Raw genomic sequence first — 16,229 nt, forward strand, 5'->3', positions numbered from 1 at the left:
ACAACTATGTAACTACACTATGGTATAATGAAAAGAACTTAAACTAGACAATCACTTTATTTTTTTTATTTTATTTTTTTTTTTTAAGATTTTACCTATTTATTTGACAAAGAGATCCCAAGTAGGCAGAGAGGCACGCAGAGAGAGGAAGCAGGCTCCCTGCTGAGCAGAGAGCCCAACGTGGTGAGCAGAGAGCCCGACGTGGGGCTCGATCCCAGGACACTTGAGATTGTTACCTGAGCCAAAGGCAGAGGCCCAACCCACTGAGCCACCCAGGCACCCCTAGACAATCACTTTATATTAAGCATGTTAAATGATCTTGGGCATATCTTGACGGTCTTAGTTTCCTCATAGAATGATGGGGTTAACTAAAGGGTCTCTACGATTCCTTTCAGCCCATAAATTCTGAATTTATAATTTTCGCTTGTGGATTACACAAAAATTAGAGTATTACAGCATGTAAAAGTTTAATGCAAGCTATTACTATGAGGAAAAATTCTTAACCTTTACTCTCTAGTTGGTTGTTATTTTTCTTTTTTTTCTTTTAGGTTCTCTTGAAAATTTGTAGGGATAGAGAAAAAAAATACATTCACTGGTAAAACTTTAGAACCAGCCACAACTACCCTCAAAGTATGGCACTGCCAAGAGTTTAACTAATTCCTTTGACAGAAAACCATAAAAATTAGAAAAATTATAAATAATAATAATAATAATAATATTCAAATGCACTGGAAAATGAACAGAGAGAGAAAATTTTGAGAAGAGTATCAGATTATTTCATGTTTGTGGCTTTCTTGCCTGGAGTTGCTCTTTAACCACTGCCGGCTCTCCTAGCACCCACTCAGACTGATAAATTTCCAGTTACTCTGATTTGAACTTTGAAGTGAAATTTTGGAGACAAAAGAGATGCAGAAGTACTAAGATAATAGAATCTAAGTATAAACTGTCTGAATACACTCATCACTAAACCATGCATTTGCAAAGTAAATACCAGAGAACCTGAGAAAAAGTAGGGAGAAACGAGAAGGGGGTGTACCCTTGAAAGACATAACTGCCTCTTACTATGATTTGCAAGTGTGTTGTGCCTTTGGTTGAGTGCATTGTCTGAACTATGTGTAAGATGGCACAGAGCTCAAATGACAGTAATATTCTTACTGGCTTGAGGTGTCACAAGGTAGAACTGAGAACTGGCAAAGCACTTAGAAATATTGAGAGATTGCTATAAACAAAGAGACCAGAGAAAGGATAAACCTTAAAATCTGACTGTAAAATCTGTTCAGATTCTTTGCTGAGCTTAAGCAGGTCTGTGGCCAACAGAGACCATGAGAGTCAGACCAAAAAGAGAGTAGCCGGATGCTGAAAAACTAAGCAAAGACATTAGTTGCTGCATGTAGTAGATATGACAGTTTCACAATTTGAACCCAGGGAATTTAACTGCTTAATAGAACAACAACAACAACAACAAAAATCCTCAGAAAAACAAAACAGATTTCAAAGCACTGCAACATAATATATACAGTGTTAAGTTTTTAGCTAAAACTTACTATATGTACCAAAAAATAGGGGCATGCAATCCATATTCAAGACAAAAAGCAGTTAATGGACACTTAACTTAAAGTGAGCCCAGATAATAGATTTAGCAAACAGACTTAAAAACAGCTATTATAAATTCTAAGAAATGAAGGTAAGCATAATATTAGTGAATAGATAAAGGATCCCAAAAGAAAAATGAAAACTGTATTTTTAAAAGAAAACAAAAAGAAATTCAAAAGTTAAAAAGTACAGTAACTGAGGGGCACCTGGGTGGCTCAGTGGGTTAAAGCCTCTGCCTTTGGCTCAGGTCATTATCCCAGGGTCCTGGGATCAAGCCCCGCATCGGGCTCTCTGCTCAGCAGGGAGCCTGCTTCCCCTCTCTCTATCTCTCTCTCCCTGCCTCTCTGCCTACTTAGGATCTCTGTCAAATAAATAAATAAAATCTTTTAAAAAAAACAAAAAAAGTACCATAACTGAAATGAAAATTTTACTAGGTAGGTTTAGCAGAAATTGAGATAGCAGAAAAAATTATTCAAGTTGAAAACAGATCAATAGAAATTACTCAGTTTGAAAAAGAGAGAGAAAAGACTGGGAAAAAGTGCATAGTGTCTCAGTATAAAACAGTATCAAACAGTTCAACATGGAGTTGTGAGTCCTAAAAAATGAGGAAGATGCAAAAAAGTATTTAAAGAAATAATGGCCAGAAACTTCCCAAATTTGGAGGAAAATGTTCGTTTACAGATCCAAAAAGCCTAAAGAACCCCAACTGGGATAAACACAAAAGTACACCGAGTTCATATGGTCAAATTGATAAAAGAGGAAGACAAAGAAAGTTTTATAAGCAGCAAGAGAAGAATGTTACATACAGGCAAACCATGCAAGCTAATGGTTATTTAACAATGTTGCAAGGTACAAAATAAACGTACAGAGATAAGCTGTATTTCTTTATACTGGTAATTAGATACAATATAAACTACAATACCATACCAGTTACAATCACTGTAAAAATGAAAGGTATAAGTCTAACAAAACACATACAGGACTCACATGCGGCAAACTTTATGAAAGAATCCAAGTATCTAAATAGTTGTAACAGGTTTATCAATTGGAAGCCTCAAAATAGGGGAGATACTGATTCTCTCTACATTGACGCACAGGTTTCACATATGTCCCAACGAGATTTTTTGTAGATCTACACAAAATTATTCTAATATATAGAAAGACAAAAGTACTAGAACAGCTAAAACAGTTTTGAAAAAGAATAAAATGGAAAGACTCAGTCTGATTTCAAATCTTACTATATTGCTGTACTAATCAAAACTATGTGATATTGGCAAAGGTATAGACATATCAATGGAACAGAGTAGAAAACTCAGACCAACACAAGTATGCCCAACTAATTTTTTACAAAGATACAAGAAACTTCAGTGAAGATAAGGTAACTTTTTGAACAAATGATGCTGGAGCAATTTGACATCCGTAGATTTTCTTTTTTTTTTTTCAATATAAAGCTCTCATCTTACACAAAAATTAACTCAAATTATAAAACTCTACAACTAGGGGGGAAAAAAACGTAGGAAATCATAGGAGGGACCTAGGGGTAGGCAGTGTTCTTAGACTTGACACCAAAAGCGTACTTTATAAAAGGAAAAATTAATAAGTTGGATTTCATCCAAACTAAAAAATTCCGCTCTGGGAAAGACATTGCTCAGAGGATGAAAAGACAAATTACAGACTGGGAGAAAAATTTGCAAACCACATTATCTGGGGGGAAAAAAAACTACTAAAATATGTGAACTTTCAAAACAATTAAAAAACATAAAAAGACCAATTTAAAAATGAGCCTGGCTGGCTTAGCCAGTTAAGCATCTGCCTTTAGCTCAGGTCCTGATCCCAGGGTCCTGGGATGGAGTCCCACATTGGGCGCCTTGCTTAGCGGGGAGCCTGCTTCTCCCTCTGCCTGCCGCTCCCCCACTTATGCTCACTGTCTCCCGCTCTCTCTGTGTGTGTCAAATAAATAAAATCTAAAAAAAGAAAAAAAATTGGCAAAAGACATGCAGATATTTCATTGTAGAGCATATACAGATGGCAATTTAGTACATGAAAAGATGTTTTAACATCATAAGCCATTAGAGAAATGCTATTAAAACGACAAGATAACCATGGGTTAGAACGGCTAAAATAAATTAGTGACACCAAATTCTAGTAAGGATGCAGAGAACTGGATCACTCATACACTGCTGGTTAAAATGTCGTAATAGTAATTCTGGATCACATTTAGCCGTTTCTTTAAAAACTAAACATGCAACGACCACACAGCCCAGCGGTTTGCATTTCTGGGCATTTATCCCAAAGAAATGAAGACTTACGTTCACACAAAACTTGTACGCTGATGTGTATAGCAGTGTTATTCATAGTAGCCAAAAATGGAAATAAGCTAGATATTCTTTAATGAATGAATAGTTGGACAAAGTGTGGCACATCCATACCACAGAATACTACTAAGGAACCAGAAGGAATGAACTATCAATAAAACAGCCTGGGTGACTCTCAGAAAATTAGGCTGAGTGAAAAAAGCCAATCCACAAAGGTATATACTATCTGATTCTATTTATGTAACCTTTTTGAAATGACAAAATGGAAATGGAAAACAAATTTGTGGTTGCTGGGTAATTAAAGAGGAGTTGGAGTTGAGAGGAGGGAAGTGGGCTATATAAAGGCAACATGAAGGATTCTTGTAGTGATGGAAATGTCCTGTATCTTGACTCTTATCAGTGTCAGTACCCTGGTTGTGATACTGTTCTATAAATTTGCAAGATGTTTCCATTGGGAAAAGCTGGGTGAAGGGTAATTGAGATCTTTTTTTTTTATAACCACATGCAAATCTACAATTATCTCAAAATGTTTAATTATAAAAGCGATTGCTGAATTCCCATCTTTCTGGTTTCCATCAGAAAACCACAGAATGGCATATTTAAACCACAGTAGATCTTTTGCAACTTCTTGACTTGAAATCTACCACTAAATCTCAGCCGGGTGCATGTGTCTTTCCAGACTATGGGTTTTTTAATGGTGTTCAGCTAATAATGAAGAGATAATTTCTTGATCTGGACTACCCGTTATAAAGAAGCAATAGGGGTGATGCTCACAGTGGGGTTGGTGAGGATAGTGACAAAAGTTCAATATAAAACTTAGTGACTTCGCTAGTATCTCATACTGGTTTTTTTCCTTTTTTACCACATCTCAGGGAGTTTGATATTGTTACTATTTCTTTTGAAAATATATACTTATTGTTCATCTGCAACTAACTTGGTAAGAGCAAACCTAATTTATAGCTGAGTGATAAAAAGTGAAAGTAAGTTGTTTAAAACAAGGTCATGCTTGCTGTGTGCAGACAACCTTCACTTCTTGTGGTTATTCCTCTCTCTCTGCCTGTTATGGAGCCATGATAGTGTCAGTCACCTTTAGAAAATCAGCCATTTCCACTCCACAGTTGTTGTGTTTATTGTACTAAGACATGAAAACTGAGGATAATAGAAATGGCTCTCTGTGTGTCCTCTCTCTCCAAGGCCTGTCCTTTATTCCAGCATGCTAAACTGAAGTGAACTTTTAAATGAGTTGAGATAGAACCTCTTCCCTCTTCATATACTTGTTCCAGCTTTTCCACCAATGAAAATGGGAAAACTAAGGATTAGGAGTCTTGCCAAGTCAAAAATCTCCCTAGGTCTGAGCCTATTCTTGGTTGCTAGTTACATCTTCCAATAATGCTGAGTTACAGTGAACATATGTAATTAAAGAAGAGCTAAAGCTTGGAGCTATATTTTATTCACTCAGTATTCAGGCTGAGATCATTTAGGGGAGGAAACAGTTAAGTCAGCATGGCCCAATACACCTAATGTTCTTCTTCTTAATATTGTTTTAACCAGTAGCTTAAAGAATTAGTCCATAGAGGGGCACCTGCGTGGCCCAGTGGTTGAAGCCTCTGCCTTCGGCTCAGGTCATGGTCTCAGGGTCCTGGAATCGAGCCCCGCATCGGGCTCTTTGCTCAGCAGGGAGTCTGCTTCCCCCTCTATCTACCTGCCTCTCTGCCTACTTGTGATCTCTGTCAAATAAATAAATAAAATCTTAAAAAAAAAAAAAAAAAGAATTAGTCCATGGAAATACTGTTTGGTACCACTGGTACCATTTTGTATTGGTTCCAACTGTAAATTTTAATGCCGTTTGTCCTCCTTACCACTTCTGTCTCTTGTCACCCAAAAATCTCCATCTTCTTTTCAACTTTTCTTTAGTCCTACTACTCTATCTCTGTTACACCTAACCTGGTTTATTTTAAACTGGAAGGACTTCGCCCGTTATACCCTTCAAGTAACCGTTATGTACAAGTGATCTTCCTTTTGCTTGCAAGGACCCTGTTCTAAAACACCATTGTGGTAGGCTGGAACATGCCAGCATCTGCTGCTGAGGCGGTGAGTTCTCCATAGAACTGAGAGGACAAGAGGAAGGAATAGTAGTAAGTTTCTTGTTGACTTATTCAATAGTTGGGGGGGGGGGGGGATTAGAGTTAGAGAATGATGTTTTAGAAGAGTGTATCTTACTGGGATTTTTTGTTGTTTTTCTTTGGTCTGCTTTTGAAAAGGAAGGATAAACTTTTTTAGTTCCTATCCTGAATCTGGTCCTTTAGGTGTGTTGACTATTTTGTCCTTAAATGATAACAGTAATAATTATTAATATATGTGTAGTGCCTTGTAGTTGATAACAAGAACTCTTATATATGATTTCAGTAATCTCACACCTACTGGAGATGAATAAATAGAAACTCTGAAGTCTCACAGCTTCTCAGTTAGAGCCAGTCTCCACATTTACTGTCTTCTCCAAATTCTGTGCTCCTTTGCCTAGGCCACATTGCTTCTTGGGAGTGTATAGTTGCCCTTCAGTTGTAAACAGTAGAAAAGCGAGACTCCAGAGTTTGCATTCTTTCCTGAACAGCTCAGCAAAGGAAAGGGGCACTTATGAGACTAGAAGGTAGATGAGAACACACCATGAGGCTCCAAGCTCCCTTGCTGAGGTTTTATCTTTTCTTTCATTTCAGGATGGCAATGACACGGAGAACTATGTTCCAGAAGGGGGAGGTGCATAACAAACCATCAGGATTCTGGGGAATGATAAAAAGTGTTACCACTTCAGCACCAGGAAGTGAAAGTATCCTTTATCACTCTGTTTGATTCTTTTTCTCAACTCTGAACCAAAGGCCAGAAGAAAAAAGTAGTATTGGGATGGTCTCTCTTATGGTACTTGACTACATCAGAGTCCAGCTGGCCAGGGCTAGGCTTAGGAAATACGGAGTCATCTTTCCTACACCTCTAAAAGATCATAAAACCATTGTCTTTGAGCTGAAGTCCTAAAAGTCACTCTTTCCATTTTACAGATGAGAAAATAGACCCAGAGAGGTTAACTTACACTGTGGTTTGTGGCAAAGACAGGACCTCCTCTTGGTTCTTTCCACTGCGCTCTTCTATTTCCCAAGTCTGAACAAGCAGCTTAAAACACAGTGGCTCCCTAAAATGGATGGCTTGTATATGTATGGGACGGTAAGGGCCTATTTCTAAAGCAGTCAGTATTTCTTTTTTTTTTTTTTTAAGATCTTATTTATTTGACAGAGAGATCAGAAGTAGGCAGAGCAGCAGGCAGAGAGAGAATGGGAAGCAGGCTCCCCGCTGAGCAGGGCTCAATCCCAGGACCGTAAGATCATGACCTGAGCCGAAGGCAGAGGCTTAACCCACTGAGCCACCCAGGTGCCCCGCAGTAAGTATTTCTAAACAAATTTTAAGCAGCTCTGTATCTTCAGTGACTTTAGGTTTAAAGAATTAAGGAGATTGGGTTAAAGATTGTTCTTGTCCCAGCTGGTTGCAGTGTTCAGCTGACACCCAAATTGAGAAACAAAATCTCTTTGTGGCTGCCAGGCTATTAAGTTAAAACTTGGGGCACCTGGAGGGAGATAGCATATTCTTACTTCCTTCCTCTGCCTGCGGAAGTACAAATTCCCTTTTGCTTCAGCTCTAGGAAAAGGATGTAGTCGGTTCTTGCTATAAATTGTGGCACATCTTTCTGGTGTCAAATGTAGGTAAGATTTAGAGCAAAGAAAGGCAGGGTGACGTGACCATGAGAGAGGAAAGAAAGGATTACATTGAATTCATTTAATCTAGAAACATTTATTTCACATCTCCCATTTCCGGGCAGAGTCCTAAGGGATAAAATGATGAACAGAGTATACTCTCTTTTCTCAAGAAGCTGTCTAATCATGGGAGAGGCAGACATGGAACTAGTTAAACCCTGTTGTTTGACTGCCTGAACCATGAGAATAGCAGCCTTCCTTATTGAGGAAGGAGCAGAAGGATACTCAGTAATTTGAGTACTACAGGCATACCCCAGAGATGTTACAGTTTTGGTTCCAGAACATCACAAAAAGTGGCTATCACATTGAAGGGAGTCAGATGGATACTTTGGGTTCCCAGTACATATAGAACTTATATTTATACTGTATCCTATTGAGTGTGTAAGAGCATTCTTTTTTAAAAAGTGTATAAAGAAGGCTAACCATCATCTGAACTTCCAGTGAGTGGTAATTACTGATCACAAATCCCTATTAAAAAATATAATAATAATAATAATAGTAATGATGATGAAAAAGTTTGAAATAAGGTGAGAATTACCAAAATGTGACACAGAGACATAAATGGCACCAGTAGACTTGCCCAACGCAGGATTGCCACAACCTCCAATTTGTTTAAAAAAAAAAAAAAATCTACAAAGTACAACAGAATGAGATATACCTGTAGTGGGCTGTCTTCACTATTTTTATTACTTAAAAGTCCATAAAAGCCAAAGTTTAGGTTTAAACTGTCTTTATGACAATAAGTCAAGTCAGCAAAAGTATCAGGATTATTTCACTTCTCTGAGGCCCTGTCTCCTAAATGGAGAAACTAATAGGACCTCAGTAAGTTCTTGGAAAGTAGCATAGTGTAATGGAAAGAACAGGCCTTGGAGGAGAGCAGATCTGACTTTGCATCCACACCTGTTAGCTGCATGACTTTGAGCAAGTTACTTGACTCTCTGAGCTTTGCTTTCCTTATCTGCAAAATGGGTAATAATATCTATTTCATGAGACTGTTAGGAGTACAATAGAAGATAATGTCTATAAAGAACCAAAAAGTCATATTTATAAATCCCAGCCTGTATTGGAACTCAGTAGTATTAGTTCCCTTTCCTAATATTACATTTATTAGATAATTTAGGGGAAATTATATTGTATTATAGGTGTTTTACTGTATAACTATTTGAGATTTCAAAATTATATTTGACTTTAACTGATCAAAGAAAAGCAACAGTGAGCAAAGCCATCTGTCTGAGCCACTTGAACTAGTGAGAAACTGAGTGGTAGTTGTTTGATAATGGAGAAGCTTTTACACACCTGTGTTGGAGATTGGGGAAATTGCTCTAAAGGAGTACTGTTGTCCATGAAGCAGGAAATTGAATATATAGGCAGTTCCTAAGATCTACTATAGGAAAAACCAAAAGCATATGCTTTCTTCATTACTATTTCTTGAAACTTCTATGTGTTTTAAGCCTTGATGCCCATTTTGTGCCAGATCTTACTCTTATTCAACAGGAAGTGGATGCTTTGGAAGAACTAAGCAGGCAGCTTTTTCTGGAAACAGCTGATCTATATGCTACCAAGGTACAAGGCAAGGAAACAAAAGTATGATTTTTACCAGTTTCTACCAGAAGAAAGAACAAGACTAAATAGCTTTTTAGTGTCCTCTATGGCCAAGCAGTGTGAAAGTGACCTTATCGCTCCAGTATCAGCCATGAAGCTTTAGGAGTCTGCATCCTTTATGACATTGCTCCAACCCACAGCAAAATTCATACTGGAACACTCAATAATAGAAATTAGTAGGATAATCAAGAGGTTTTTCAACTTCGAAAGTGGCACACCACTTCCTACTGATTCAGGGTCAAGATGGTAGCTCCTCTGATTGCGTTTTATTTCTTATAAATTAGTGATATTTTAAGAGCAGTGCCGTGAGCTAGCCATGTTTTAAAAGATCCAGATTAAGGGGCACCTGGGTGGCTCAGTTAGTTGAGTGTCCAACTTATGATTTTGGCTCAGGTCATGATCTCAGTGTCTTGAGATTCAGCTCTGCATCAGGCTCTGCACTGGGTGTAGAGCCTGCTTAAGATTCTCTCTCTCCCTCTGCCCCTGTGCCCGCCACCAGCCAGGTTTTTTTCTCTCTCTTAAAAAAAAAAAAAAAAGAAAGAAAGAAAAAGGAAGGGATCCAGATCAAGAAGTGACCTAACTATAAGAAGTAGTTTTCCTATTTTTATCTAAAATGCAATATAACTTAAATATGCAAAATCTATTAGTTACGTTCATTCAGACTATTTTTATCCTTTTCAAGGATCCCTTCATAGGAATAGCAAGGTACAAAATAAACGTACAGAGATAAGCTGTATTTCTTTATACTGGTAATTAGATACAATATAAACTACAATACCATACCAGTTACAATCACTGTAAAAATGAAAGGTATAAGTCTAACAAAACACATACAGGACTCACATGCGGCAAACTTTATGAAAGAATCCAAGTATCTAAATAGTTGTAACAGGTTTATCAATTGGAAGCCTCAAAATAGGGGAGATACTGATTCTCTCTACATTGACGCACAGGTTTCACATATGTCCCAACGAGATTTTTTGTAGATCTACACAAAATTATTCTAATATATAGAAAGACAAAAGTACTAGAACAGCTAAAACAGTTTTGAAAAAGAATAAAATGGAAAGACTCAGTCTGATTTCAAATCTTACTATATTGCTGTACTAATCAAAACTATGTGATATTGGCAAAGGTATAGACATATCAATGGAACAGAGTAGAAAACTCAGACCAACACAAATATGCCCAACTAATTTTTTACAAAGATACAAGAAACTTCAGTGAAGGTAAGGTAACTTTTTGAACAAATGATACAAAATCTATTAGTTAAGTTCATTCAGACTATTTTTATCCTTTTCAAGGATCCCTTCATAGGAATAGCTATATAGGGTAGAGATTAACATAGGCTTTGAAGACAGACCTGAGCATAAATTCCTCTACTTACTAGCTGTGTGACCTTGGGCAAGTTATCCAACCCCTGTAAGCCTTAATTTTCTCATGTGTACAATTAAGATAATAGAACATATAACAGTTGCTATAAAAATTAAAGTAGATAATGTATGTAAGGTGTTTTTCCCAACTTCAGGCTTAAAGTAAGCATTCAATAAATGTTGCCTACTAGTATTATTTTAAGATTAATGTAATGTATGGGGTTTTCACTCCAGCAAAACAGTAATTTCATAGAAGCAGGAATGTTTTGGTTGAGTATAAGTTTACATTTTGCTGAGACTAACAGTGTTTTGTTGTTTGTTTTCCCTCAGGAGAGAATAGAATATTCCAAAACTTTCAAGGGGAAATACTTTAATTTTTTGGGTTACTTTTTCTCTATTTACTGTGTTTGGAAAATTTTCATGGTAAGTATATTAGTTTTAGTTGTCAGGGTTGAGGTTATTTTCCCTGCTAATGGCAGAGAGAAAAGTGGGTCTGACTGAGGCACTAAACTAAATCCAGTCGAGTCACACAGAATGCTGTCTTTCACATCCTTGAGCCTGACTCCTTTCCCTCTCTTTTTTAGGTCACCTAAACATTTCTTCATTCAGAAATCATTAATCAGATATAGTTTATAAACTATATGAAGGAAATACAAAAGTTTCTTATTTTACACTCTGTTTTCCATATTACCCTTGAGTATATCTATGTGACACAATCCCTACCTTCAGCTCAGAACAGAAATTACCTCTCCTTTTTAGTAATCTATATACACCTTAAAAAGTTTAATCTAAAGTAAGTTCTACAAGTAAAACATTTATATTTCTGGAAATAAATTCATTTTAGGTGCTTATGGCTCTCATTCTTTTTTGGCTCTCTCTTAATGCTCTATTCTTTATGTTCATTTTATGTACATTCTTCTTATGACTCATCTGTAGATATTCATGGGTTTCAGTGTGATTACAGAAAAGACTAATTGGACTTTCTGGTTCTGCGACTCTCCTGGGGCTGTGTTTGCATAAAGAGGAGCTTTATTAGCTTGTTAATTTTGGCCTCTATAGATGAATGAAAGATTCTGGATTTTAATAGATCTAATATTATAATAAATTTATGTCAATATCTATTCAGAGAACAATTTTTTTTTTTTTAAAGATTTTATTTATTTATTTGACAGACAGAGATCACAAGTAGGCAGAGAGGCAGGCAGAGAGAGAGGAGGAAGCAGGCTCCCTGCCGAGCAGAGAGCCCGATGTGGGACTCGATCCCAGGACCTGAGATCATGACCTGAGCCGAAGGCAGTGGCTTAACCCACTGAGCCACCCAGGCGCCCCCAGAGAACAATTTTTAATCTTAATTCATACAGTGGGAGAAGATAAATGAAGATAGTATGTTCAGTTAGCTAAGCTACTAAAAAGTTTTTCCTGAGTTATAGACTTTAGGGGAGTATATCCTTTTTTAACAGCATTATTGAAGTTTAATTGATGTTTAATAAACTGCATATATTTTAAGGGTATAGTTGGGTAAGTTTTGACAGATGTGTACACCTGTTGCAACAACTGTCACCACCCTTAAGGTAGTGACCATATCCATCCATCACTTCCAAAAAGTTTCCTGTGTCCCCTTATAATGAAATACGTATTGCATTCATCCCCAGTCAACCACCAATCTGCTTTCATTATACATTAGTTTATATTTTCTAGAACTTTATATAAATGAAATCTTAGAGTAGATACCCTTTTTCTGACAACTTCTACTTAGCAGAATTATCTCATGTTTCATTCATGTTATCATGCGATCAGTAGTTTATTCCTTCTCATGGCTGAGTAGTATTCTGTTGTATGATTATACCACATTTTGTTTATCTTTTCACCTGCTGTTGGGTATTTGTTTCTAGTTTGGGGATATTACAAGTAAAGCTGCTATGAACATTTGTGTACAGGTTTCTATGTGGACATGTGCTGTCTTTCCTCTTAGGAGAAAACACTTCAGTATAGCATGGCTAGGTCACATGGCAGATGGATGTTAAACCTTTGAAGAAATGGACAAACTTTTCCAAAGGATGTTGTACCATTTTACATCCCCACCTGCATAGTTTGAGAGTTTTATTTACTCCACATCCTTGCTCACATTTTGTAGTCAGTATTTTAAATTTTAGACATTCTAGTAGATATGAGCTGATACAGATTGCTTAATTTGCATTTCCCTAATGCCTAATGGTGCTAAACAACTTTTCATGTGCTGATTTGCCGCCTGTATATTTTGGAGGGAGGAGGAAGATAGAGCTATTCAGATTTGTTGCCCAGTTTTTAAATTAGGATTTCTTTTTATTGGGTTTTGCAAGGTTTTCACTATATTCTGGAAACCCTTTGTGATTTTCAAATATTCTCTCCCAGTCACTACCTTAGCTTATCATTCTCTGCACAGTGTCTTTGAAAGAATTGAAGTTTTTCATTTTGATGAAGTCCAATGTGTCTTTTGTTTTCTATTATGGGTTATGCTTTTGGTGTTGTACCTAAGCAATCTTGGCTAACCCAAGGTCGCCAAGATTTTTTCATCTTTTACTCTATAAATTTTATAGTTTGAGATTTTTACATTTCAGCACATGATCCATCTGTAGTTAATTTTCTCAGACAGTGTTGGAATGTGGATCCGAGTTCATTTTTTTCATATAGATATCTACTTGTTCTGGCACCATTTGCTGAAAAGATTATCCTTTCTCATTCAGTTGTCTTTGCAATTTAGTCAAAACCTAATTGCCCGCATATGGGTGGGTCTGTGTCTGTACTCTGTTCTTTCCTACTGTTATGTATGTCTGCCTTTATTTAATGCCAATACCACTCTGTCTTGAAATAAGTCTTTTTTTTTTTAATATTTTATTTATTTATTTGACAGACAGAGATTACAAGTAGGCAGAGAGGCAGGCAGGGAGAGAGGGGGAAGCAGGCTACCTGCCAAGCAGAGAGCTGGATGCGGGGCTCCATCCCAGGACCCTGGGATCATGACCTGAGCCGAAGACAGAGGCTTTAACCCACTGAGCCACCCAGGCACCCCGAAATAAGGCTTGAAATCAAATCATTTAAGTACTCTTTCTTCTTATTTAAACTTGTTTTGGCCATTCTGTGTCCTTTGCTTTTCCATATGAATTTTTAGAAGCTGCTTTTTTAATGCTGCTGAATACAAAATACTTGCTGAAATATGTATTAGAATGTCGAGTCTTCAGATCAGTTTGAAGAGAAATGACATCTTAATACTGAGTGTTGCATTTGATGATCACAGTGTAACTCTTCATTTATGTAAATCTTCTTTAGTTTCACTCAACAATATTTAGGTTTTAGTGTACAGGTCTTTTATATCTTTCATTAGATTTATCTCAAGTATTTGATATTTTTGATGCTATTATAAATAGGACTGTTTTTATAATTTCAGATCCTGAATATTACTAGTATATAGATACACAGTTGATTCTTCTATTCCACAACCTTGCTAAATCCCCTTATTCTAAAAGCTTTTCATAGATTTCATAGGATTTTTTCTACGTAGACAATCAGATCTCTGCAAATGAAGAGGTTTGCTTCCTTGTTTCCTATCTGGATGCCTTTTATTTCTTCCCTTTCTTTCCCTTCCTTTTCTGTCCTATCCCATCTTTCTTCTTTCTTCTCCTCCTTTAGCCTTATTGCACTGACCAAAGCCTCCTGTACAAAATTAAACAGAAGTGGTAAGAGTAGTCATCCTGATCTTGTTAAATATGGTATTAGCGGTTGGCTTTTCCTGGACTCCCATTTAGCAGGTTGAGGAAGTTACTCCTACTCATAGTTTATTGAGTGTTTTTAATCATGAAAGTGTGTTTGATTTTTGTCAAATGCTATTTCTGCATCTTTTGAGAGAAGCACATGACTTTTCCTTTTTATTCAGCTGGTATAGTGAGTTACTTTGGTTAATTTTTTAATATTAAACTAGCCTTGAATTCCTATAATAAACCTTACTTGGCCATGGTGTATGTTGTTGGATTTAACTTAGTAATATTTTCTTAAGAATTTTTGCATCAGTGTTAATGAGAAATATCAGAGTATACTTTTTTTGTAATGTCTCTGGCTTTGGTGTCAGAATGATGCTAACCTTAGAGGTTGAGAAGGATTCCTTCCTCTTCCAATTAGTGGAAGAGTTTCTGTGGAATTATTATAATTTCTTTCTTAAACATTTGGTGGAATTCACCAGTGAAGGCATCTAGACCTAGAGTCTTCTTTGCAGGAAAATCGTTTAATTACGGATTTAGTTTCTTTAACAGACTATAAGGTTTATTCAGGTTATATATTTCTTGAGTGAGCTTTTGTAGTTTCTGGAATTTGTCCGTTTTTATTGAAGTCAGATTTATTTGCATAAAATTGCTCTTAATATTCCCTTAGTATCCTTTCAATATCTATAAAATCTGTAGTGATATCACCCCTCTTCTTTTGTATAACACCTTTATTGAGATAGTCACATACAAAATAATTAACCCATTTTATGTATAGTTTGGTGGTTTTTAATATATTCAAAAGTTGTGCACACAAATAATGCAGTCACCCCAAAAGAAATTCCATACTCATTAGCAGTTATTCCTTATTTCTTCTCTAGCCTTAGGCAGGCACTAATCTATTTTATGTCTCTATAGATTTTCTATTCTGGACACTTCATGTACATTGAGTCACACAACATGTGGTCTTTTGTGATTGGCTTCTTAGTAAATGTTTTTAAGGTTCATCTATATTGTAGCCTCTAGCAACACTTTATTCCTTTCTATAGATGAATAACATTCTTTCCATTATATAGATATACCACATTTTATTTATCCACCCATCAGTTGAGAAGCATTTGGGTGGTTTCCACTTTTTGGCCATTATAAATAATGCTGTTGTGAGCATTTTTTGATAAATTTGTATGTGGATATATGTTTTCATTTCCCTTAGGTACATGCCTGTGAAAGCAAAATTGCTGGGTCATATGCTACCAGTTTGTTTAACCTTTTGATAAACTGCCAGTCTGCCAGACTCTTTTCCCAAGCAGCTGCACCTGTTTACATTCCCACTGGCAGTGTAACAGTTGTCATTTCTCCACAGCCTCACCAGCACTTACTTATCTTTTAATTAGAGTCATCGTGGTGGCTGAAGTGGTATCTCATTCTTGATATCAGTAATTTGTGTCTTGTCTTTTTTTTCTAATCAGTCTGGATCAAGGTTTATCAATTTTATTGAACGCTTCAAAGAACCAGCTTTTGGATTAATTGATTTTTTTTTAATTTTTTATTTTTTATAAACATATATTTTTATCCCCAGGGGTACAGGTCTGTGAATTGCCAGGTTTACACACTTCACAGCACTCACCAAAGCACATACCCTCCCCAATGTCCATAATCCCACCCCCTTCTCCCAAACCCCCTCCCCCCAGCAACCCTCAGTTTGTTTTGTGAGATTAAGAGTCACTTATGGTTTGTCTCCCTCCCAATCCCATCTTGTTTCATTGATTCTTCTCCTACCCACTTAAGCCCCCATGTTGCATCACCACTTCCTCATAT

At 36.7% G+C, this 16,229-nt stretch overlaps 1 protein-coding gene across 3 annotated transcripts in view; it reads left to right on the forward strand.

Annotated features, from left to right (window-relative positions):
• GPR89A (G protein-coupled receptor 89A) overlaps positions 1-16,229 on the forward strand; it is a 60,547-nt gene that overhangs the window by 30,855 nt on the left and 13,463 nt on the right. For 2 of the 3 annotated variants that reach the window (XM_059375962.1, XM_059375964.1), the window contains exons 8-10: positions 6,623-6,732; positions 9,180-9,289; positions 11,011-11,103. In XM_059375962.1, the coding sequence (XP_059231945.1) occupies positions 6,623-6,732; positions 9,180-9,289; positions 11,011-11,103 (313 nt within the window). The remainder of the gene's footprint in view (positions 1-6,622; positions 6,733-9,179; positions 9,290-11,010; positions 11,104-16,229) is intronic. The other variant, XM_059375963.1, reaches the window with a different exon arrangement.

Source organism: Mustela nigripes, chromosome 14, assembly GCF_022355385.1.
Source record: "Mustela nigripes isolate SB6536 chromosome 14, MUSNIG.SB6536, whole genome shotgun sequence".
In the NCBI taxonomy this organism is placed as follows: Eukaryota; Metazoa; Chordata; class Mammalia; order Carnivora; family Mustelidae; genus Mustela; species Mustela nigripes.